At 41.6% G+C, this 24,687-nt stretch overlaps 1 protein-coding gene across 2 annotated transcripts in view; it reads right to left on the minus strand.

Annotated features, from left to right (window-relative positions):
- Window positions 1–24,687, minus strand: part of LOC115556095 (copine-5) — a 114,907-nt gene that overhangs the window by 41,766 nt on the left and 48,454 nt on the right. For both annotated transcript variants that reach the window (XM_030373260.1, XM_030373332.1), the window contains 2 exons: window positions 23,637–23,713; window positions 1,119–1,182 (listed from right to left, as the gene is read on the minus strand). In XM_030373260.1, coding sequence (XP_030229120.1) covers window positions 1,119–1,182; window positions 23,637–23,713 — 141 coding nt within the window. The remainder of the gene's footprint in view (window positions 1–1,118; window positions 1,183–23,636; window positions 23,714–24,687) is intronic.

Here is a 24,687-nt window from a genome sequence, read left to right on the forward strand (position 1 = left end):
ACATTTCACAAGAGAATTAAGAGCTTTCTTAAATGAGTACAGATCTGAAAACTAATGTTAGCCATATGTTAGTTATACATTAACAACATGGTCATATGGGAAAAAATGGGTTGAGACTGTGGACAATTGGCTTTTCTATGTAATTGTGGGAAAAGTAAACATTTTTGGAGCAGAGGATCTTGGTGAAAAAGATGCATCTGATTTTAGAGATCAATATGATGAAAGAATTTTGAGTCCAGGTCAATCTGGTAAGGAGAAATAAGGCCAGTTCATAACTAGAATCTCTAGTTTTTTTTAAATAGCGCCACCTTTAGGTGCAGTACCACAATTTGGGTTCATGGGTAGTGGGGGGTATTGGTATCCAGCTAATGATAGTTTTTTTATACAATGACAAAATGGTCATATAAGAAAAATGGGCTAACTGCTCCAACTTTATTGGCCAATATTTCTGAAATGGAACAAAATTAAAAAAAACTTTTGATAACTTTTGTGAGGCTTGGTCTAGTGATTTTATGTGGCGATTTTGGTGAATATTTTTTATTACTTTTGTAGCCTGTCTACAAAAGTATTTATCATATTTGGCTTTTCTATGAAATTGTGGGAAAAGACATTAAGCTGGATACAATAACAAAATGGTTACATAGGAAAAATGGTCTGAGACTGTGGACGTTTGTCTTTTCTATGAAATTGTGGGAAAATAAACATTTTTAGGGCATAAGAGCAGGGCCATAATGATGCATCTGATTCTAGAGATTAATATGATTTGAGTCCAGGTCAATCTCCTGAGGAGAAATAAGCCTAATTCATGATTTTTTACATTATCGCCACCTTTGGGGGCAGTATCACATTTGGGTTTATGGGTAATGGGGGTTATTGGTAACCTTACCTGAAAATGTCAAGAGTTTTCGACTTACGGCATAGGCTGCAGTATGACTTTTACAGAATTTAGGGGGGAAAATGAAAGGTACAGAAACAATAGGGGACCAAGCAGCTTTGCTGCTCGAACACCTAACTATACTTTTCAATACATTTTATTCCAGCAATTTAATGATATCAAATAGTCTGAATGTATCTACGATACAACCGCTGGCTGGTGGGACAGGGCTGTTTGTACTCACTCGACAGTTACTCAGCTCCTCTGCAGACAGGATGATGCTGCCACATTTCTTCCCAGGGATCCCTCTGGAGGAATACAAGAGGACAACAAAAGGCTTGATCAGGAGTAGAAGAGCACATCTTCCAGCGATCTCTTCCCTTTCTCTCCCCTTCCCTTCATCCCCTTGATCAAGAAACACTGATTGGCTGGAAACTTAGAGGATGAGGCCCAAACAAGCAGTCTAAAATAAATGTTGATCAGTCACATTCTTCTGTACGTACAGGAAGCTGTAAATAATGAGGCATGTTCTTTATGAGCCTCTGTATTGCTGGGGACACCTCACTGCTAAATACAAATAAAATGTTTTATTTTTTTACGAAAGCAATTTCCATGAAGATCTGATTACGAAACTATTGGTGGCTACGGTTGAACTGGAAAGGTCACATGTATGTATTTACAAGCAGCTGGCTCAGAGAGAAACCAGTCAGGACTGAGGAGGACAGCAATCCGTTGTTATATTGAATGATGAACCAACAGTTGGAACCAACTGATACTTTGTTTATGTGATTGATGCGCTATTCACCTACACTAGTTTTTTCCGGCAATGTTATGTGTTTATGGTTCGCCAAATGGATTTAAGTCGGGTTTTGGGTTCTAGAGGTCCGCGGTTGCCCCCTTCGTTGATTGTTTCACTCTCTGTCCTTATGTTTCTCGTGACTCTGATTGTCACTCACTCACTTTGATTGTTTTCACCTGTACCTTATTGCATCACAACATTCCCCTCCTAGTGTATTCATTCAGCGTGTTTCCATTCCTGTTAGTTCGTCTTTGTTCTTTGTATCAAGCAACCCAGCATTCTTTGCCTGCCCTACGACTGATTTCCCGTGTACCGACCCAGTACGCCTTGGTCTTCTCCCTGCCGGATTGTTTGCCTGACAACATCCCGTGTACCGACCTATCCGCTAGTGAAGACCATTCTTTCTACAAAGACTTCTGCCTCCCGAGTCATGCTTTTGAGTCCTATTTCCGCTGATGCTCACCCACCAAAATGAGTGTTCCAGAACAGAACAGCCCATAGTTGATGCCAAGTCACAATAGGCAAATACAAAATAAAGCCCTCTATGGTACAGTACCATGAATCAAATATAGCATTGAGATTTGAGGCTCAAAATTTAGCATTTTCTCTTAAAATATAAATTGTTTGGGTCGACCTGACGATGCAAGTATTCAGAAGCAAAGAAATATACTACTTGCTTTTCTCGTTGATTCCCCCCATTTCTGGTGGCGTGTAATGCCTGTATTATAAGAGCAGGATTGGTTACTACGATTGGTTACTACTATTTGGTTACACGCAGCTTAGCTTTTTCCCAAGTGACTTAGTCATATGGGTCAGACATCTTCCTGTAGATATTTGGAATCAAACCAAGAACCTCTTGGCTTTGAGTCGAACAGGTTAGCCCCTAAACTATTCTGTTTCTATCCTTTAAATGTTCATTCCAATAGCTTTTATATTGGTGTTTATACTGTCTCATTCATATGCTATTGTAGCCACAGCATTTGTATTCAGACCTCATGATGTTCAAACCCGCGATGAATCCCAGAGAGCACATAAACCATTCATCTGGATCGTTGGCACCAACATTCATGTCCAATACAAAAGTGAATCCTCATCACTGATATCCCATTTCTTTGCACAAGCACGGATCGCCGACACGAGCAACATGGTCAAAATGCCAATCAAGGCTCCTCATTCGTCGCCGTACGGCTCAAGAGATTGGAAATCAAACAGGATCTTGTTCTGCGTTCATCGTGAGGGTGAAAGCCTCTTTATCCACCATCACTGTCAAGCCCGTGGCTAGTTAACATATAAACACGTGTCATTGTGTCTGACTTTCCTGTGTCGATGCTGTTCATCCTCTGTGAGGTCGTGAGCTTTATGCGTTCACGTGGCAGTGTCTCTCATGATGAAACCAACCAGATTTGCTGTGTGGAGAGCAAGTGCGCTGGTCATGAAACCAAATTTGAATACCAATCATATATCCCTCTACAGAAATCTCCTTCTCTTTTTGGTTAATGTCTGCTTTGGCCAAACCAATAAACTGTTTTATGGACACTATTGGAATCCATTTTTTCACAGTTTTCTTGTAGAAATAATTTAATTAAAAACTTCTGGGATATGTAAAATAAGTATAATATTCAGAATCTGCGTGGTGTGTGTGTGTGTGTGTGTGTGTGTGTGTGTGTGTGTGTGTGTGTGTGTGTGTGTGTGTGTGTGTGTGTGTGTGTGTGTGTGTGTGTGTGTGTGCGTGAGTTTGTATCTGTGTCTTTTTTCCAGGTTTGTCTGCGTATGTGTTTATGTGATTAAATTATTCTGCTATAGAGCACCAAAAGTGTGATTTATCATCTACAGCATTGCTTATTTTCACCATAATAACTGTGATTTTATTCACATCATCATCATACCTCAGCTCTGCCAGATCAGACCAGTTGCATTCTCACAACAGGAATAATAAACATAAAATACACACACGGCCGATACTTATACTACTCACGTTTGGAACAGAAATCTGTGATATACTTCTTAATATAGGAATAAGGGCGGTCATTAAACATCAGAACAGTATGAGATCTATTGCAATCTCACGTAATGGAGGCTTAGCGTGACGTGTGACCAATCACTCACAATGCAAAGTTTACAGCGATGGAACAGACAAATGTACCTACGGTATTTCGGAATTTGAGGAACTAAAAATTCACAACGGCGGGAGTGGGGGAGGGGTTATTCAGACCACACCACTGTGCAATCCGAAGTCTTCCCAGACGGATTTTATAAGATGACTTTGAGATGCATTAATATGCTTTTTTTTTCCAAAATTTTCCTGACAAGATATTTGGTAGGTGTGTTTGGTGGTGAAGTTTATAAGATCCTGTTGTCCGTTACTTTAAGTAGGCAATGCTAAAGCTTTTAGTTAATGAGAGCATAGATAAACAAACCAGTACGTTTCTCTCTTCCTTACATCCTGTTGGTTCAGGGACCAAAATAGTAAGTGAGTAAGTGGTGTGGAAGCCAATTAGAGGGCTTGTGTGACCTCTCTCTGTTTGTGTCCTGGTGTGGCTGCAAGCATGTGTGAACAGATTTTGAGAAATTTTCTGGAAGGTAAACCAAGTGTGCCGCATGCTTTCAAAAGACTCCTGTACACTTGGTGGCCGATGATACAGGCCCTGTTGCATTAATGCTGAGGAAAGACACGTTGAGACACACAAAGCCACTTTAGATTTCCTCAGCATGGTTTCTAGTGTAGAGTCACAGCAGGCCAGGTAATGCAATGCAGCACATGCATCTCTTAGCCTCCGGGAAGGGTTTTCCAGTTGGCCATGCACTGGGAACTGTTTATGGGTAGGGGCCTCGACAAAAAATAAAACACTACGACCAAGAACATCTGGCATATTCTGATAAAATAATAAAATGTGTTATTGGTTTATGAAGTAGCATGGAGCCTGGAAACCATGAGAATAACTGTTACCGAACGATGGCATACTGTATGCTCATTTGAAGAAGGAATATTCATTTGGAATGTGTTAAATGCACTGGAGAGATACACTTGGGACATAATCAGAATGTGTGCATATGTATCTGATTGTTTGCATATGTGTGTGTGTGTGTGCGTGTGTGTGCGTGTGTGTGTGTGTGTGTGTGTGTGTGTGTGTGTGTGTGTGTGTGTGTGTGTGTGTGTGTGTGTGTGTGTGTGTGTGTGTGTGTGTGTATGTGTGTGTGTGTGTGTGTGTGTGAGCGTTTGTTTGTGTGTGTGTGAGCGTTTGTTTGTGTGTGTGTGAGCGTTTGTTTGTGTGCTGACAGTAGAGTGTGATGGAACAGTGCTGGAGTGTTTCTCCGTCTCCTCAGCAGATCTCTGAGCAGCTGTATTTTGTGAATAATAATGAAACTGCAAAGCGCCTTGATGGGGGAGGACAACATATCTACCCATGTTACACTGCAAACTGGCCGCCATTCACCCAAATCCTTATCCTCTTGTTGCTCTTCAAAGCGAATAACCTCCAGTATCTCAACCCCCAAGCGGGTAGGCTCTGGGTCAAACAACATGCCATTTTGAGTTTTACTGTTGATCATCTCAACAAACAATGATTCAGTGACGCCAAACAAGTATGTGCCTCAAATTAGAGTGTATTATATATATATATATATATATATATATATATATATATATATATATATATATATATATATATATATATATATATATATCTTTCCTTCTTCTCATTTCCACCTCATCACAAATGTGGTAAAAGTCATTTTCTAAATATAAAGTCTCAACGCCCTCCTAGAATAGCTCTTCATCAAAAGGGCCCTCTTGAGGGGGTTCCAAGAGATAATGCCGCTTTTATCACTGAGAACCTGGACCAGCTGCCAATAAAAAGGATCCCCGCAACACATTGACGGTAAGAACGGCTCTGGGGGGTACATTCGAGTCTGTTCAAATCTGAAAACAATGTTTAAAACAATGAAACACACCCAATTACCCGAAAGACAAAGAAACCGTTTTGTTCCATCCTCCCCCTTCATGAGTCGTTCTGTGTGCTGGTGGAAGGTGTGCGTCAGAGCACCGTCTATTAACCCTGCTTCAAGGTAACTTCACAACAACTTATATGCACAATAATGTATACGTGTATCTCCATGTTGATACCTCATAACACTGAGAATATTCTATTTTGTATAATGTGTGCACTGTCTGTCTGTATATGTTGTGTTCATTTGTTGTTGTCTTTTTGCACTATTACGTTATTATGTTACGTTATATGTTGTGTGGTAAATATATTAATAGCACATTTGGAGTGTGGGGAATTTTGTTTCTCTGTGTAACTTGTTGGAGGGTCGGTCTGACAATAAAGTTTGAGTTTGACTTTGAAGGTGCTGCAGACAGGACTGCATATAGAAAAAATGTAACTGCTCAGTGTTTGTGTTGAGTGTTGTTGTGTGTGAGGGAGAGAGTGAAAGAGCAAGAAAGAGAGAGAGAGAGAGCAAGAGAGAGGGAAAGAGAGAGAGAGACAGAGAAAAATAGAGTGAGAGAGAGAGAGGGAGAAAGAGAGAGGGAGAGAGAGAGAGGGAGAGAGAGCAAGCGAAAGGGAGAGTGAGAGAGAGAGAGATTCATTTTTGATTTGAGGTTAAATATTTGCTTAAAACACTGTGTGCAATTACATGTCACAAATTCCCAAACACACACACACAAAAACTGTGTACAATCACATTTCACAAACTCACAAACACACACACATACGCAAACACAAAAACACTGCTCTCGTAAGCTTTGACAATTGTTAACGTTGCCTGAAGCCATCCACGGAGATTGTATCAAAAACTGCCAGTACCCTGCTGTGAGTAGGGAACAGTTTTATTAATTCCGCTGAGGGGGAAGGGAGAGACACGCTGACACAGAGAGAACACAATGTTGGCACATACAGTGTGTGCTGTTGTACTTTGTTTTGGATGTCCTGCGTTTGTGAGTGTTTTATTGTGTTGTTGGTTTATGTACAGGTCATACTCAGAAAATTAGAATATCGTGCAAAAGTTCATTTATTTCAGTAATTCAACTTATTATACATACATTATGTAGACTCATTACATGCAAAGTGAGATATTCCAAGTCTTTATTTGTTATAATTTTGAAGATTATGGTTTACAGCTTATGAAAACCCAAAATTCAAAATCTCAGAAAATTTGAATATTACATGAAATCAATAAAAAACAGACTTTAAATAAAGAAATGTTGGCCCTATGAAAAGTATAATCATGCATATGTACTCAGTACCCGGTTTGGGCCCCTTTTCCATGAATTACTGCCTTAATGCGGCGTGGCATGGATGCTATCAGCCTGTGGCACTGCTGAGGTGTTATGGATGACCAGGATGCTTCAATAGCGGCCTTCAGCTCTTTGGCATTGTTCGGTCTCATGTCTTTCATCTTTCTCTTGGCAATGCCCCATAGATTCTCTATGGGGTTCAGGTCAGGCGAGTTTGCTGGCCAATCAAGGACAGTAATCCCATGGTCATTGAACCAGGTTTTTGTAGTTTTGGCAGTGTGGGCAGTTGCCAAGTCCTGCTGGAAAATGAAGTCAGCATCCCCATAAAGATGGTCCGCTGAAGAAAGCATGAAATGCTCTAAAATGTCCTGGTAGACGGCTGCGTTTACTCTGGTCTTAATAAAGCACAGCGGACCAACACCAGCAGATGACATTGCTCCCCAAACATACACAGACTGGAAACTTCACATTGGACTTCAAGCATCTTGCATTCTGTGCCTCTCCAATCTTTCTCCAGACTCTTGGACCTTGGTTTCCAAATGAGACGCAAAATTTGCTCTCATCCGAAAAGAGGACCTTTGGACCATTGATCAACGGACCAGTTTTTCTTTAGCCCAGGTAAGACGCTTCTGATGTTGTTTTTTGTTCAGGAGCGGCTTGACAAGAGGAATACGACATTTAAAGCCCATTTCACAGATTCGTCTGTGTGTGGTGGCTCTTGATGCTCTCACCCCAGCCTCAGTCCAGTCCTTGTGAAGCTCTCCAACACTTTTGGAAGGCCTTTTGCGCACAATCCCCTCCAGGCTGCGGTCATCCCTGCTGCTTGTGCACCTTTTCCTCCAACACTTTGGCCTTCCATTTAACTTTCTATTAATGTGCTTTGATACAGCACTTTGCGAACATCCAACTTCTTTTGCAATTACCTTCTGAGGCTTTCCCTCCTTGTGGAGGGTGTCAATGACGGTTTTCTGCACAACTGTCAGATCAGCAGTCTTCCCCATGATTGTGAATCCTACTGAAGCAGGCCAAGAGACCATTTAACGGCTCAGGAACTCTTTTCAGGTGTTTTGGATTAATTAGCTGATTAGAATTTGACACTTTGAGCCTAAAATATGGAAACTTTTCACAATATTCTAATTTTCTGAGATTTTGAATTTGGGGTTTTCATAAATTGAAAACAATAATCTTTCAAAATTATAACAAATAAAGGCTTGGAATATCTCACTTTGCATGTAATGATTCTACATAATGTATTAGTTTGGCCATTTAAGTTGAATTACTGAAATGAATGAACTTTTGCACGATATTCTCATTTTCTGAGTATGACCTGTGTGTGTGTGTGTGTGTGTGTGTGTGTGTGTGTGTGTGTGTGTGTGTGTGTGTGTGTGTGTGTGTGTGTGTGTGTGTGTGTGTATGTGTGTGTGTGTTTGTGTGTGCGTATTTGTGTGTAAGGATGCGTTGTTTGTGTGTCTGTGTGCATATGTATTTGGTGTACATCTTAATGCATGTGTGTGTGCGTGTGTGTGTGTGTGTGTGTGTGTGTGTGTGTGTGTGTGTGTGTGTGTGTGTGTGTGTGTGTGTGTGTGTGTGTGTGTGTGTGTGTGTTTGTGTATGTGCACTTATGTGTGTGTGTGTCACTGAGTACTCCTGAGGGTTTGTGAGGGCAGCAGCAGGTGTGCAGTCCCCTGGGCAGTGTTGGAGTTGTGTGTTTGACACTGGCAACCGATTTTGGGCGGCGTTCAGGAACAGGATGCCTTAATACAACAGCTGCTTTATCCTGTCCTGGAGGCTCCCTGTGCGACCACACAATCCTACAGCGATCTGCAGGAGCCCACTACTCCTCTTACTCTGAGTTCCCACCTGACCCAACGCCTGCTATCAGACCCCTCATAGACCACAGGGTTTAGCGTTTAGCTGCGTTACATCTCACGGGGTGCATGTTTTGCACAAATAGACTCCAAACATTGCTAAAATAAGGATACTGCCTATTCCTTGTTTTGCATCAAAAGGAAATTGTTTTTATCAAATGTTGCTAATTAATTATTATTATCATTACACATCGTCAGTGCGTAACAGAAACAGCCTTTTTTTCATTTCATGTTTTAATTTTAAATGATGCTACACTGGGATTGCAAATACAACTAGCATTCTTTTCAATCAGGTAAGTCACGGAACTCTTAAATGTGACTGCACCTGGTAGGATTTTTGCAGGTGATGATCACAGTAATATTATCTTGTTAAATATTTTGCTTGTCTCTGCCAGTCTGAAGTTTGCATGGTTATAATGGATCAGTCCAACATTACCGTTCCCCAGGACATAGACGAGACAACTCTTTGAACACTGACCGGCATGAGTGTTGCACGCTATGCAACCGGAAGAGAACTCAAGAGAAAAGGCACCATAGATTAAGAGATTTAATTCTACTGGGAAGGAGAAGAAAATTGATATTGCTAATGATCAGCAAATCCCAAGAAGCAGAGTGAAAATAAATAAATTGGGGAAACATCAAGGCTGCCTGAATGTTTTTGTAACATTCAAACAGCACGTGGATTCTCCTGCCAGAGAGATGCACTAAATCTCCCTCATAAATGGACTTTAGTGTTTACCCTTATTTAGAAAGGAACTGACCTTGGACATAATGCAGCCTTTTTACGATGGGAAGCCTCTCCCAGGCCACGCTGTTAACCCACTACCATCCATCAGGGTACTTAGCGACAGGCGCGGTCCTTGTAAACCGCAAAGGACCAGTAAGTAAGACGCTGTTCAGCAGGTCATTGTGTGCTGCCAGCAAGCTAAATGAGAACAGAAATCTGTTCTGATCCTTATTGTGATCGGACCCCTAGCTAACCGCTGGGAGAGCCATGGCTCGGTACAAGGCGTATTTAGAAATTGTGGCTTATAGGAACCTGTGTTCCGACGGGTCGCTGACGGATTATGACCCACGGTGTGTATCAGTTTCACTGGTCACTGCTCAAGAGCATGCCGCTAACCATTATTTATAATATTATATAATAGCTAATCAATAAAGTGTTCATTCAAGAGTTGTTTGGTCAACACTAACGTATGCTCCCAGTAGATGACAGTCCCAAAAAATACACAACAATATTACATATTTTGTTATCTAATAGCCCTTTCAAACATGCACTGTAAACCGGGTATATTCCGGATTATACCTGGAGGGGCTGTATGAGTGAACGCAAATGTCTGAATCCGCCCCTCCTTAGTTCACCGCCACTAGTGTAAGGTCTGGAGACTATGAGGGCCCAATAATTCAGAATGAGCGTGTCTGCCCTTTTTTGGTTCACATCCTACCTGACGAATCGCACTTATCAGGTAACATGGAATGGCTCCTTGTCCAAACCTTGCACTCTTGAAACTTTTGTTCTTCAAGGCTCTGTACTGGGGTCTCTTCGGCTCTCCCTCTACACCAGATCTCTGGGCTCTGTAATTACATCACACGGCTTTTCCTATCACTGCAACGCTGACGACACTCAGCTATCTCTCTCTCTCCCCTCAGCTGATAAAGCCCTGATTGCAAAACGCATATCTGAATGTCTGGCAGACGTCAGCACTTGGACGGCCCATCACCTGAGGCTTAACCTCAACAAGACTGAGCTCCCCCTAATGCCAGGGAAAGATTGCCCACACATGGACTAACTGGTTACTGTTGAGAACATCACTGCTTCTCCTTCTCCAACTGCCAGAAACCTCGCTGTGGTACTGGACCATCAGTTATGCTGCACCGCAAACATCACCGTGGTGGCCGGATCCTGCAGATTTGCACTTTAGAACGTCGGCAGGATCCGGCCCTTCCTCACAAGGGAAGCAGCTCAGCTTCTAGTCCGGTCACTGGTCATCTCCCGCCTCGACTACTGCAACTCGCTCCTGGCTGGACTCCCTGCCTCTGCGATTAAACCATTGCAGCGCATCCAGAATGCGGCAGCGCGCCTCGTGTTCAACCTACCTAAGTTCTCCCATGTGACCCCCCCTCTGCTGGGACCTCCACTGGCACTCTGTAGTAGCTCGCGTCAGATTCAAGACGATGGTACTGGCATACAAGGCAGTCGATGGAGCTGCCCCTGCCTACCTCGAAGCGTTGGTAAAGCCATACACCCCAAATCGATCCCTCCGCTCAACTACCTCAGCTGGACGTCTGGTACCGCCATTGCTAAGAGCAAGCAAAGGTCGATCAGCAAAGTCACAATTTTTTCTGTTTTGGGACCTCAGTGGTGGAACGAACTCCCTGCCGATGTCAGGATCGCACAGTCGCGCACCAGCTTCTGCAAAAGACTCAAAACTCACCTGTTCAGATTTCCTCTCGACTATGCATAGCCACCCAGACCCTTCCGGCCACCATTGTATGTTGTACGTCCTGGAACTTAATGTACGCACTTATTGTACACACTTAATCTACATTGCACTTATTCATAGTACATAATTGTGTAGCATCTGCAGTAGCTGCTATCACTGCTGTACACAGGGAATGGGCTAGCCTGCGATTGATAGTACTTGCACTTGGTTCTAGGAACATCTTTACTGTACTGACAGCGATATATTGTTTCACTTCTTATGTCAGATGAACTTATTGCAAGTCGCTTTGGATAAAAGCGTCTGCTAAATGCCCTAAATGTAAATGTAATGTGTGAAAATGCTTCTCCAGATCATCTCTGTACCCTACTCTCCAATTATCAAGGGAAACAATGTGCAGTACTGATGTCTGGAGGATGCCTTCATATTTATTAAAAGTTGAATGATTAATTTAAAGTTGTATCTCATCTACCCCAGCAACTCACTGTAATTTGATTGCAAACTGTAAAGCGCAAAGGCTTGTGTTTGATATTGGCATGTGTTGGATTCGATATAGAGTCTTCAAGTGTGCTAATGTATTCCACTCTGGAGGAGCCTCCTCTCCAGTAATGGTGATTGATAGTCTGATCCAGAGAGAAGAGAACCCTTGCTGTGACCATGTGAGGCTAACACATGAGAAGAACCCCTAAAGGACAACTGGCTGAACTGGGGAGTTGGAACTGTTCTGCTGCCTAACACACACACACACACACACACACACACACACACACACACACACACACACACACACACACACACACACACACACACACACACACACAGTTTGTTTTGAAGTGAAAAGGAGCAAAATTATTTATCCAAGAGACCAATATTTCACATAGACAAACCCGATTGATTATCAATAGGTTTTAACATATTCATTGAGGATTAGGGTTAGGATGAGAGTGATTGAGTGAGTGAGTGAGTGAGTGAGTGAGTGAGTGAGTGAGTGAGTGAGTGAGTGAGTGAGTGAGTGAGTGAGTGAGTGAGAGAGAGAGAGAGAGAGAGAGAGAGAGATAGAGAGCATATTAAGAACATACAAACAGAGAGTCTCTGCCAAGGAAAATATGTGCTTCCAGATCGAAAAGAATATACAGTATGTAATTTCATAATGTTGGACAGTAGCTTTCCGCTGAGATTGGCCAATGCTCTGGCAATTTTTTTATTTCTGCATAAACAAGCTGAAACATTCACAACATAATTCCTCTTAAAACCACCTCGGATCTGTGCCCTAAATGAATTCTAATAAGAGGAATCTCAAAATGTTTAAGAATGACGCGAACAGAGTTTCTCCGACCAAGGCCACTGTGCTGGGAATCAAGAGAGCCTAATGGTGTGAGGGACCATGTTAAGACACTAGATAAACACAAATGTGGTAAATACTGACTGTTGAGAAGTTGGATACTAAGGCCCATTCGTCATTTCAGCAGCTCAGCCCCGAAAGTACAATGCCGGACTGCCGTTCAGCTCCCGAAGTACACCCGCCGGAGCTGCCGGAAAGCTTCGGCGGCAGTTCAACTCCTCGAGTACACCGCCTGAGCTGCCGGACTGCCGGTCAGCTCCTCGAGTACACCGCCTGAGCTGCCGGACTGCCGGTCAGCTCCTCGAGTACACCGCCTGAGCTGCCGGACTGCCGGTCAGCTCCTCGAGTACACCGCCGAAGCTGCCGGACTGCCGCCGAAAATTCGGCCGCAGTCCGGAGGAGGAGACATGGAGGAGAAAGGGATTGTACTCCCGGAGCTGAGCTGCCGGACTGCCCCCGAAGCCACAGCGGCAGTCCGGCAGCTCCGGTGGTGTACTCGGGGAGCTGAACTGCCGCCGAAGCTTTCCGGCAGCTCTGGTGCGTGGAGCTCGGCGGCAGTCCGGCAGCTCAGCTCACGGAGTACAATCCCTTTCTCCTCCATGTCGCGGTTCATTATTCCGTTCCTTTCCACCAACCATGGCCGAGATAACCCCCACTAAGAGTCTTTACTTGTTTTGGAAGTACCAGAGATGTCAGACACAGTCTTTATGATTCATAATATCATCCGAGGCGCACATAGCCGTGATATTATATATAATATTATATAAATACCTATATATTATATTATTATTATAATATATTATATAGATATAGAGCTTGAGGAGTCCGCAAACCTCCTTTAATAGGTCCATGCCGCAAACGGCAACAATCCCTTCTCCTCAATGCTGTGGTTCAGTCTTACAGCTCATTGGTCAATGGGCAGCAGCATATTTGCATTAAAGCTACAGACACCAGAAACAATGCATTCTGAAGTGACTGAAACAGAGGGGAATAGCGGTAGGCAAGATTTCATTTCCTAAAAGCCATTTCCAGCAAACAGCTTCAAAAACATGTTTTCTGGAACTCATACACTATGTTTACTAGTTGGGAAAACACCATAATATGTCTCCTTTAAGATGTAAGTAATATAATTCACTTTCATTTAGCAGATGCTTTCATCTAAAGGGACGTACATGGAGTTTGTGTTTTCTAGGTAGTGGTTAGCCTTCTTGTGTCGGATGTCTGAAGTGTAAACCGTGGACTTAGGGCTTCACACCCACCACCGTCTGGCTGGGAGTCAAACAACATCAGGACTTGCAGGTCCGATATCAATCTTTTATTTTTTATTTTTTCACTCCTTTCAAACAATGAATTAATTAAAACAATCAATCAAACAAGGATTGGCTAATTATAAAATAACATTACAATTCAGAGAGCACCATTTCCTTGCAGCGCTTCAAACGGGCCGACTATTCGTCTTAATTACTGTCCAACACACAACACTTCACTGAAAGGTAGGGGGTCTAAACTAGATGGTAATTTCTTTTTTTCCAGCCTTTATGTGTTACTTGAGGCAGTTTTATTCAGCTCCAGGAGCATCAACATCAACTGGAGACTTTGGTTTAGATATTAAAGCATGCATCACCTAAAATTACCATGCAACACGTCAAAATGATTGATTAAAAAACTTGGGTTGGGAATATTTCTGTCAATAAAAATAAATCAAGGGAACAAATACTTTTAAATCTGTGCTCTGATTTTAACCCCTTAACAGCAAAAACTTGCTGCGGTGAAGATAGGATTTCTCACAATTCAATTACTGTCTTTCCTTACTATGCCAAAGGGGGAAATGGGAGGGCGACAGGATAATGGCATCATAAAGACCTGAGAACAGATGCAGAATCTTACCTAAGACCCCCAGCTCCTCCGTCACCCGCTGCCCACAAAGCCAACAAAGCCTCCGTCTCACCCAACCCTCATTGGACTTTATTCTGGCCCAGACGCCATTCATTTAATGGACGTGACGGAGAGAACAAGCAACCTGCCTGGAGGATGAGAGATTTCACAGCAACGGCTCCTACAGCTCTGTTGGCTCAACTCCAGTAGTGATGGGGGATAAAGGAAGTTGAAATTATGAAAATGTGTGAAAAATAGGTCATTGAAGATTTACTCTGTTCCCTGGAAAAAAAATTGACTTGCTAGATCTCCTATAGCATGCATTTCAATTCAAACTAGGAAGAGATTGACAAATGACAATTTGTCATGAAAGAAATAACACAAAATGAAACAAGTAACTGTCAAAATTTCACAGCAATGAGTCATGATAACGCAAATGACTTGGATACATGGGGATCAACAGTAAATAACAATGTGGAAATGTAAGAGGGGGATTAGCATATGTAAGTGTACGATTACAGGATAGGCCCATTCTAAACGCTGTTGAAAAAGGTTGTGTCACAATTACCAGATGCTAGAAAAAAAGTGCATAATAATATGTATAAACTGCATATATAAATGCAGTCCATAAAAAGGCCTTGATTGTTTATTTTAACGTCCTCCCAGCTGGCCCTAGAACCAAAACGTTTCCGTGTTTTTTTATTATTAAACTGCCCCTTCAACAGGCTCACAGACATATTGGAAGATTTCTAGAACCCTCTTAATTTCCACCACCTTTCAGTTCCCATTTGCACACATCATAAAGATTAAACATTCATGCTTTTACTTTTATACATCATTCCCATATCCCCCCAAATGCCTACACGTTGTTGATACGAATGTTCCACCAGCAGTAATCATAGCCTGTATATATTTCTGTCTTCTCAACATTTAAAGACACATTTAATCCGATTTTTTTGGTTGTCAAAGATGACTATGGTTATTATTTTAAACACTTCATCAATATCAAGACTAATTTAAGTTCGTAATGAGAATAACTAGAGTTTCCCAACTCTTCCCAACCTCCAGTTGTAATTAAACCCATAGCTTTTTGCATGGGTTAGCATTTGTATATCAGGAGATTCGACCCTGAGGGTGACTCACACTTGATGGAGAGCATGCTTTATATGCGGACATCAATGTCGTTTAGACATAAGTAGAATCAACGGGGGGTTTAGGGGGGTGGGCATGCAAGGGGCAGGATATGATGTTGGGTCTAAGTGCGTAAGAGGTGGGTTAAGTGCGGCCGTTGTCACTGTAGTTTGTTTCGGTTTGACCAGGGACAAAATTGAGGCAGAACGGGCCGAACTCATCGCGATCATCTTAAATGTAGCAAAAACGAGAAATCATATAGTCCGTTGCATCCACAAAATCCGAAGCATCGATCGATGAAAGAGTGGAGCATGAGTTAGAGACAAATAGAAGAAACGATGAAGAAGAAAGACATTGCGAACGACTGTTAACCGGAGAAAGAGAGTGTATTTCTGAGCTTAATTTCACATATAACAAACACTGGGACAATTGTAGTTGATTTCTGTGTTTAACTGAGAATACAGGGACTGGAAGGACAGGACCCTATAATGTTCAGCTAACTGTTGTCAATAATAAAGTTAAAAAATAAAAATCTATACACGAGTGCAGCTGTGAACTCATTCATTGTAATTTATTGTTTGATGTGTACTTTTAGGGTTATGATAAGACTTATCTTTTTGCATTCACCACAAATGACATTGAAGTATTTCATAACCCTTCCTTTTACAGTCCCCTAATTACTAGGTATTTATCTACAAAATATATGGTAAATCATAGATGTTATTGGGTAATTACCACTGGTAATAAGAAGGTAAATACAGAGGAACAACAGCTGAAGTACTAAGAAAAACCTCCACTACTATTCATCAACTCAACTAAGTACCGTGTAGTTGTAACTGTTTTAGGATGGTTATAACTCAGAAATAATTTTGTACTTCCTAGGAAAGTAGGCAGCCAATTCTTATAAACCACTCTTCTATTACCCATCACTTAAAGTTACAATTGTAGTTATCCAAGGTTTATGTTGGTAACAGCCCAGGTTTAATTATGTACTATCTAGAAATTAACATAGTACTTTCCAATAAATTACTATTTCTTATTTAGCTATTGTTCATAGCTTCACCCATTTATAGGTATTTTAGGTTTATTCGATTTACCTCAGAAACTACTGTACTGTTTTTATTTAAGTTGAAAAATTACAGCAATACTTACCTGGTAACAACGAAGCCTTGTTCGTTTCCATGGTATTACCATGTTCTTACCATATCCTTTGTAATTGATAATTCCATTGTCCATGCAGTTAACTGGAACTTGTACCATATATGTTCTGCAACGTTACTAAGAAAACATGACAATTTACCCAATAACTAAGCTGAAACTGTACTGTAAAAGGAAGCCTTGTTTGTTTCCATGGTATTACCAGGCTCTTACCATATAAGTTGTAACTGGTTATTCCCTTTTCCATGCAATCAACACAAACTTGTACCATATATGTTCTGCAACGTTACTAAGAAAACATGACAATTTACCCAATAACTAAGCTGAAACTGTACTGTAAAAGGAAGCCTTGTTTGTTTCCATGGTATTACCAGGCTCGTACCATATCATTTGTAACTGGTTATTCCCTTTTACATGTAATCAACACAAACTTGTACCATATATGTTCTGCAATGTCGTTCACCAGGCCAGGCCTTCCTGTTCAGCCTCAGTTTAACTTCACATAGAACAGAGAGCTCCTGAAATACTGACTGCCTTGGGTTCCACTGCCATCCCTTCTGATCATGTCAAAATAATGACAACATAGAAAGCAGCATCTGGCCACAGTTTAGGATAACATTTGTTTAGGTTTCTATTCCTTTATTCTTTCTTTCGTTCTCTATGATTTAATTTGTCTGTTCATCCATTTTCCCTCTTTGTTCCTTCTCATTTCTTTGTTCTCTTCCTCAACATTGTTTATGTACTGATAAAGATCCATAAAGCTCACGTGAGGCCCGCCAAGCCTACGTCCAGACGAAGGTGCACTAGGTACGCACACTCAGAATCCATTGTCATTCAACTCTAAATGTATGCTAATTCATAGCTTATTATAAATTTCATATTCCAAATGAGCTGATGGTTGTCTAGCTATTTGGCAGCTCTGGTGCAGTTGTCTAGCAGCTCTTTTGACACTTCTTGGATGGAAACCAGGAGTTATGATTTTTCCTACCAAAGCGGATCAGCTCTGTCCAGCCAAACCACTGTCAAATCCATAAGTCTGTGTCTAAAGGGAGTGGCCAGACAGGGAACTTGACGTCCTGATGAAGCTCTTTGCTATTTATCTTCTCTGGGCTGCGAGGCCCTCAAGGATCTTACCACGATGGTAGTTGAACTTGACTAAGCGTTCGCCATTAAGACATAATGTGCGTTTATTATGAATCACAACTTGACACTACCCTGAGCCATGGATGAAAATGAAGGCTTCCCTTGAGAAATTGTAGGTGATTAGTCTTATCTTACCCTGACCGTAGGCAGTAAACCAGATCAGACCTAGTAACCCCTTAAAGTTGTCATTTGTGCATCCGGTTTTTAAAAGGCACATATATATTTCATGTTTTTCGCTATTTATGGGCTAGAATGTTTTTCAAAAACAAAGTTTTTTTCTTCGGCAGAAAAGATGCACTAACATAGCATGCCAAATTTCAACAAGGGGAAATGCCTTTTGAAAAGGCTTCTGTCGATAATTCGAGCTTCCACACACATTTCAAAATGATACTGACAAGTTGTAGTAGAGCTGGGCAACGCTCTTATGGTAGGTTGTGTGTGTGTGTGTGTGTGTGTGTGTGTGTGTGTGTGTGTGTGTGTGTGTGTGTGTGTGTGTGTGTGTTTGTGTGTGTGTGTGTGTGTGTGTGTGTGTGTGTGTGTGTGTGTGTGTGTGTCTTTGTGTTTCTGAGTGAGGGAGACAGATAGAAAGATAGAAAAGGCGAAGTGAAAGAGGAAATAGAGAGAGCAAGAGATAGAGTTGAAAGAGGGAGAGAGGGCGGTAAGAGAGGGAAAGCTAGAGAGGTAAACACGAACAGCGATAACACAGAAAGATAGATGAGAAAACATGCAGCAGTTAGAAACAGTCCCATACATAAATGATAGCACGGTTTGAAAGCAGTGGAAGTGAGCGACAGGGCCGACGGGAAAGGTAATGAAACAATAGCAGCAGGCTACATGGACAGAAGAAGTGTAATGTGAGGAGACAGTAGATGTCTGATGTGTAAACAAAAGGATCAACTGGAGAAAGATTAATGGGGCCACAGGGAGCAGAGGGGAATATAGAACCATTCCAGGGAGATACAAAGACACAATTCATGTCCTTCCCCATCTGCTAAAGAAACTGGAGAAATTGGATGGAAATATGTGTTCAATAATTGCAGATCTGTTGCCAGTTTTTATTACCCAATCTACGCTGAATATATCTTTAAATTTTTTAGACTTACATTTTGTAATTTTCTTCTTCATTGAGGAAAAAAAGATTTACCCCCTTAAAAAAAACCTCCTTCAGAGGATGAGAAGCTTCCTATGGACTTGTGATGAGTGGTGGCCAAGTGGCTGTTAAGATACACATAGAGCTGGAAAATGTGCTGATGTCGGAAGTAAGTCCAATACTTTTGATTTCAAAAATAATTTGGAATTAACAAAAAAAGTTCGATACTAGAAGACATTTTTGAGGAGTATAGATCATTCTACCTTACAAAATCAATCCATTACAAGTATTATTCCTTTTGAAGAAGTGACTCAAGTAGGAACATTCAATCAGGACAAGGTTGGCATGGTTACGGGTTCCCAGCGGTGATGGCATTTCTTATACAGTATTTCGGTAAGTGAGATTGCTAAACATGCTGATAAAGTGCTGATCTAGTAGAAATGTCTTGCCTATCTAACACATTATATTTCTCCCAAGTCACAATCAAGGGACTCAACGTTCTTTCGTGATTTCCACCCGGTTGGATTCTGTGCCTCAATAGGAACACACACACACACACACACACGCACACGCACACGCACACCCACACCCACACACACACGTCTCCTTACACATTCACTATTCATCTTCTTCGATGTCGCCACGGCGCTCCTGTAATTTACGCTGACATGCAATGAAACACAGCGAATGCGAAAGGTACCGCTCGCTTAACACACTCGTCTTCATCTGTTACCACCAAACCTTCCTCCTTTCTCTCTCCTCTCCTTTCATCGAGACACCATTCTCCTCCGCTAGTTCATCTCGTACGTGTTCACCGGGCCAGCCTCACTCTACCACTCACATTCTCCCCGCTTCTTCTTAATAGATTGGTACTCATCGACCACCTTGGTGCGGGCATGCAGGCATCTGGCCTCACAATATTCAATTTCCTCAGCATTCTGTTGGACGCGAAGCACCACTTGATATTCACACACAAAACGTCTCCACTCTGTTACAGGAGCATTGTTTGTTGGCCTGAGGATTCGCACTGCCTTTTGAATATCAACACCAAATTATGCCTCCTGACATAATATAATAAGTAAAAGAGTGTACACAATGAGAATTATGAGTTATATTACGAGGATATATATATTATATATATATATTACTTCCAATCTGGATGACGTGTTGGAGAGGTTTCTCTGGGTTAATGTCTGTTTGTTTGTTGCGGCAACGCCCTCCGATTGCTGTTTATGTAATACAGGTATCTGATATAAAACACAGGAAAACAGAACCATACATCATCATATTCTTTAATTAAGTTGGAAATGCAGGTATATTGGACCTATCATTTCAAATTGTGTTTAGTTACTAGGCACTAGGCAGGCACAGTAAACTAGAACCTTCTCAGGGAGCAAGTTGATCACCAAGCAAATTAGAATTCAAGCACTTCCATCGTAACTACAGCACCTTTAAGCGTACGTTTATCAGGCTTAGGCTGATTAGCATCAGGAACAGAAATAGAAAACAAGTTTCAAGAATGCAAATGAGACCCAAGCTTTAGCCTTATTGAAACACTGTCGCAACACTTAATGTACACTAACCTGATGTTCTAACCTTGGATGACTACAGCCCTCTTCTCACAGATCTGATAGCAGAAAAAGCTCAAATCGGTTGGAAAGGGGTGTTTAATTTTCTTTCTGTTTCAATCAATCATTTTGTTCGAGGCGTGGATCTGTAAGCACATCATTGGCTTACCGCTAACACAAACTCAGCCAGCACTAGTCAACTTCTCGCTGTGGGGAGACAATATTAAACATCTTGTCCGGACACTGACGTTTTTAGAAAATGTGTCTGTAAAGGTCAACGTTCTGTCGACTGGCCACTATAATATTCTATTATAATACTATATATATATTACTATATAATACTATTATTATATATAGTTTACTGGGGAACTGCATCCACTCACTTAAATGAAGCTATGGAAGAATATCTCCCTTCACTCAACAGGAAACAAGACCTAACTCTGCCCCTTTAAGGTTTGGCTTTCCGGCCCAGGCTCTGTCCGCCGACTCCCAGACGTCCTGCTGGTTCCAAGACTACTACAGCCCTACCCCCAGACAACCTGCTGTACCGTTGTAGGACGGCTGGATCCAAGATGACTACAGCCCTTACCTGAAGAACATTAAACGGGACACTAAATAGGGTGACTTGAGGATCAAGCGCTTTAACAAATTAATCTATCTGTAATTTGAAAAGTTTTCTGGTAGGCAGCGCAAGGAGAAAACTGCATGATGAATTGCTAAATTTAGAACAAGAAACAAACGGGTCTAAAAAATCACATCTTATTACGAGTAAATAGAAACGCAAACAGATACGGCCATGCATGAGATTGTTCACAAATGAATGGACTGTGCTTTAAATGAAGACGAGAAACAAGGCTGTAATCATTCATTCAGTCCATGTCCTCCCATCCTATCAGCGCCCTGCCAACGCTCGGCCAGTTCGCCCTGTGTTGTCATGCATTATTTTTTGTGGTGGTGGTGGTGGTGGTGGTGGTGGTGGTGGTGGTGGTGGTGGTGGTGGAAATGTATGCAAAGCATTCCTTTGCATACATTATATTCTTGAAGTGCGGCAAATTGGTTCCTGCATGTTGATATGATGCAGAGAGTGTATGAGTATGTTCTACCACACACACACAAACACACACACACACACACACACACACACACACACACACACACACACACACACACACACACACACACACACACACACACACACACACACACACACACACACACGTACACAAGGTAAATATCTGAAGCTGAATTAGCAGATAAACTCAGTAACAGGAAATGCCAATAGCTGTACCAAAGACGAGCCAATACAAAATGAATGATGTAGTTAATAATTCAAATACTACACTCCAACATACTTTCTTAACCTAAATACCCATCCTTCCTGCCCATTAACCAATGAAATGGGAGCATGAGACTCAAATAGGTTGAATAGACTCAGAATCAACCTCTGAATAAAACATGTGAGTGTAAGCAACCGCCAGCATTCAATAGACAACCATGTGTGTTTGATGTTGAGATGAAACGCCTTGTGTGACGCTAGGCCTGTGTGTGTGTGTGTGTGTGTGTGTCTTCCTTTCTCCCCTTTCTTGTTTGCGGATCACGAACAACACAATTGAAGCCTCATAATTAAGTCAGCACTCATTTTAGACGACAACTCGCCATTAAAGAAAGAATTAGGTAGCGGAGACTCTATTAGACTTACGGTTTTGAAAAAAACAAGGGTTAATCTTTAACATTCTACCATATGCAGGCCCACATGGCAACAAACTGTAAAAGTAACATAATTTGTACTTCTCTGCTTAAATAAGGAACGGCTTGGAGCAGAGTTTAATCAAAAATTGTCCCAGCTCATTCGATGTATGGCAGGTAGTGAGTCTGACATATCCTGTCTCATACCTCTGTGTTTTCTGAATCATTTTCCTCTTTAATGTCATCTTAAAAAAATTTGAAGAGGGCTTTACACCTAAATCTTCTCCCGAATGCAACTTAAAGACGGCATCACCTGCTTTCAGGCAGGCAAGGAGGATAAAGATGGACCATGACAGATTAACTGATGCTCCATTATTGCCTTATGCTTCCTAACGCAGCACCTCGTACGAAAACAGAAGAGCAGTGACTCTGATCATTTGCCTTCAGTTTTGCCTCTTTACTTCGTGATTTAGGATTATCTCTTGCTCGCTGGCGTCTTCCTTCTGATCTATCCTTTCTCTGTCCCACATTTTTCCTGTTGAGATGTGCTTGTATTTCTGAATCTCCCTCATGTTGAATCCCCCCCATCCCCCCACTCACTCAAGTCAACAGCAGTTGACTCATCCCCCCCCCAGTACATCGCTAAAGTGGGTCGCGCCCCCGCACCGTCACAGCACATCACGCGCAGGGGCGTTGATTTGGAGGTTTATTGAGGGAGTTCAAAGGTGTATCTATTCACTCTTTTTAGAGTTGAGAGGGGTTTAATTCCTTTTTATGGACTAGATGGTAAGTATGGACCAAATTTTGTATGGATAAAAATATATATAAAACTAGGAAACATATAAGTATATGCATATCTATTAATGACATTCTCAAGTGGCACTCAATGGCACACTCAAGAATAAGGGGATAATTATTAATTCGATCTGAGTGTGTTTATCCCTGTTTGTTGTTACTGGCCGTTTAGCTCTGTGTGAGAAAGAAATAAACATATTTTTGTCCCAGGGTCATTTCTGAGGTCTGGTTCTGCTTTGATGTTATTGCAATCATTAGTTTATATATCTATAAACAGTTATTGATTCATTCCTCCGACGGCTGCTTGTGGTACAAACTATTTATTAATATACCTAGGATACTTTGCATCTCACACCGCGCCTTATTGAATGAATTGTGGCAACTTTGTTTTAAGCTTTTACACAAAGTGATTCCTCCATCTTAATTATGTTCTAACTCCTGTGTTGTTGAAACTGAACTTGTGAAAAAAATGTTTGTTACTAAACCAAAAGTGCAGTTTTTGATGGAAAGCTCATGTATACATCTGGATAGACCTGACGGACTCAAAACAACACCATGCCGTTCAATGTTGGCAAAAAGCAAATCAATTTACTTAAATCTATTCGTTGTCATAAATTGTATTAAACTCACCCCAAAGACTTCTCCAGTCGGCTAGCTGGCGATCCAACAATCTCTCCTAGAGTGCAGAATGCCTGACCTAAGAAATCCTGAAAGATGGAAATAAAGTGAGCCAGGCATAAAGAGAGGGAGAGAAAGACAAAGAAGACCACAAAATAAGCACAAGTAGAGCACAGGGAAATCAAATGTTTGGATTCCGCAACAGAAAGACTTATAGGACAGATGTAACAGGAATCGTAAGAGTTCAAAAGGACTCTGTGGGACCCACAGGTGAAGGGAGACTGTAGTTATAATGCCAAAAATAAATGGGGGGGGGGGATGGAAGGGGATGCCCCTTCTGAGGGCTAGTTGAACAAGGTCTTAGCGGTAATCATCTCTTTCCCCAGGCTCATTACCTTACGATAACCAAGAGATTACCACGTATGCTACACATTCAAGGTTCATGTTTGGAGCTTCTAGAGAGAGAATGGGCATTTTTCCAGTGTGTGCCTCGGGTAGGTTGCGGCAATTTCTGGGCATTTTTCTATGGGTCCATTTGCAGCATTGATTGAGGGAAACTAAAAAAGAGCCTCGAGAGTCAGTAGCCATTAAATAATTTAGTGTCACTTTATTTTAAGGCAGACAGCCAAATCCTATGCAATCAAGAACTACTCCTTGAATCAAAGAATCCTCCATCAGTGTCATAGTCAAATGTTTGGACAAACTCCACCGGGCTCCATTGAATGGTTGCCTACAGATTTTCTTTGGTTGAGGAACTGAGTTACTATTAATTGTTTTGATTGAGCTATGCAAGTTAAATCATTTTTTTTAAACAGGATTCTCTCTGGCCTCCTTAACACTATCTATCTAAAAATAACTCCAATCCAAGACATCACTGCTGGCAGTGGGGCTTATTGCCAAAAAGTTATCTGACATCAGTTAAACATCAGGGGAGATGACTCTGTGATCATCAAACAGGATAGATCAACATGGATTCTATGTGTACTGAGTGATGCAATCTACATTTTTGGGGTTTACACATTCAAGGGAGAGGGATGGTAAATTCTGGGGAAAGAGACATCCA

This window comes from Gadus morhua, chromosome 1 (genome assembly GCF_902167405.1).
Source record: "Gadus morhua chromosome 1, gadMor3.0, whole genome shotgun sequence".
Classification (NCBI taxonomy): domain Eukaryota; kingdom Metazoa; phylum Chordata; class Actinopteri; order Gadiformes; family Gadidae; genus Gadus; species Gadus morhua.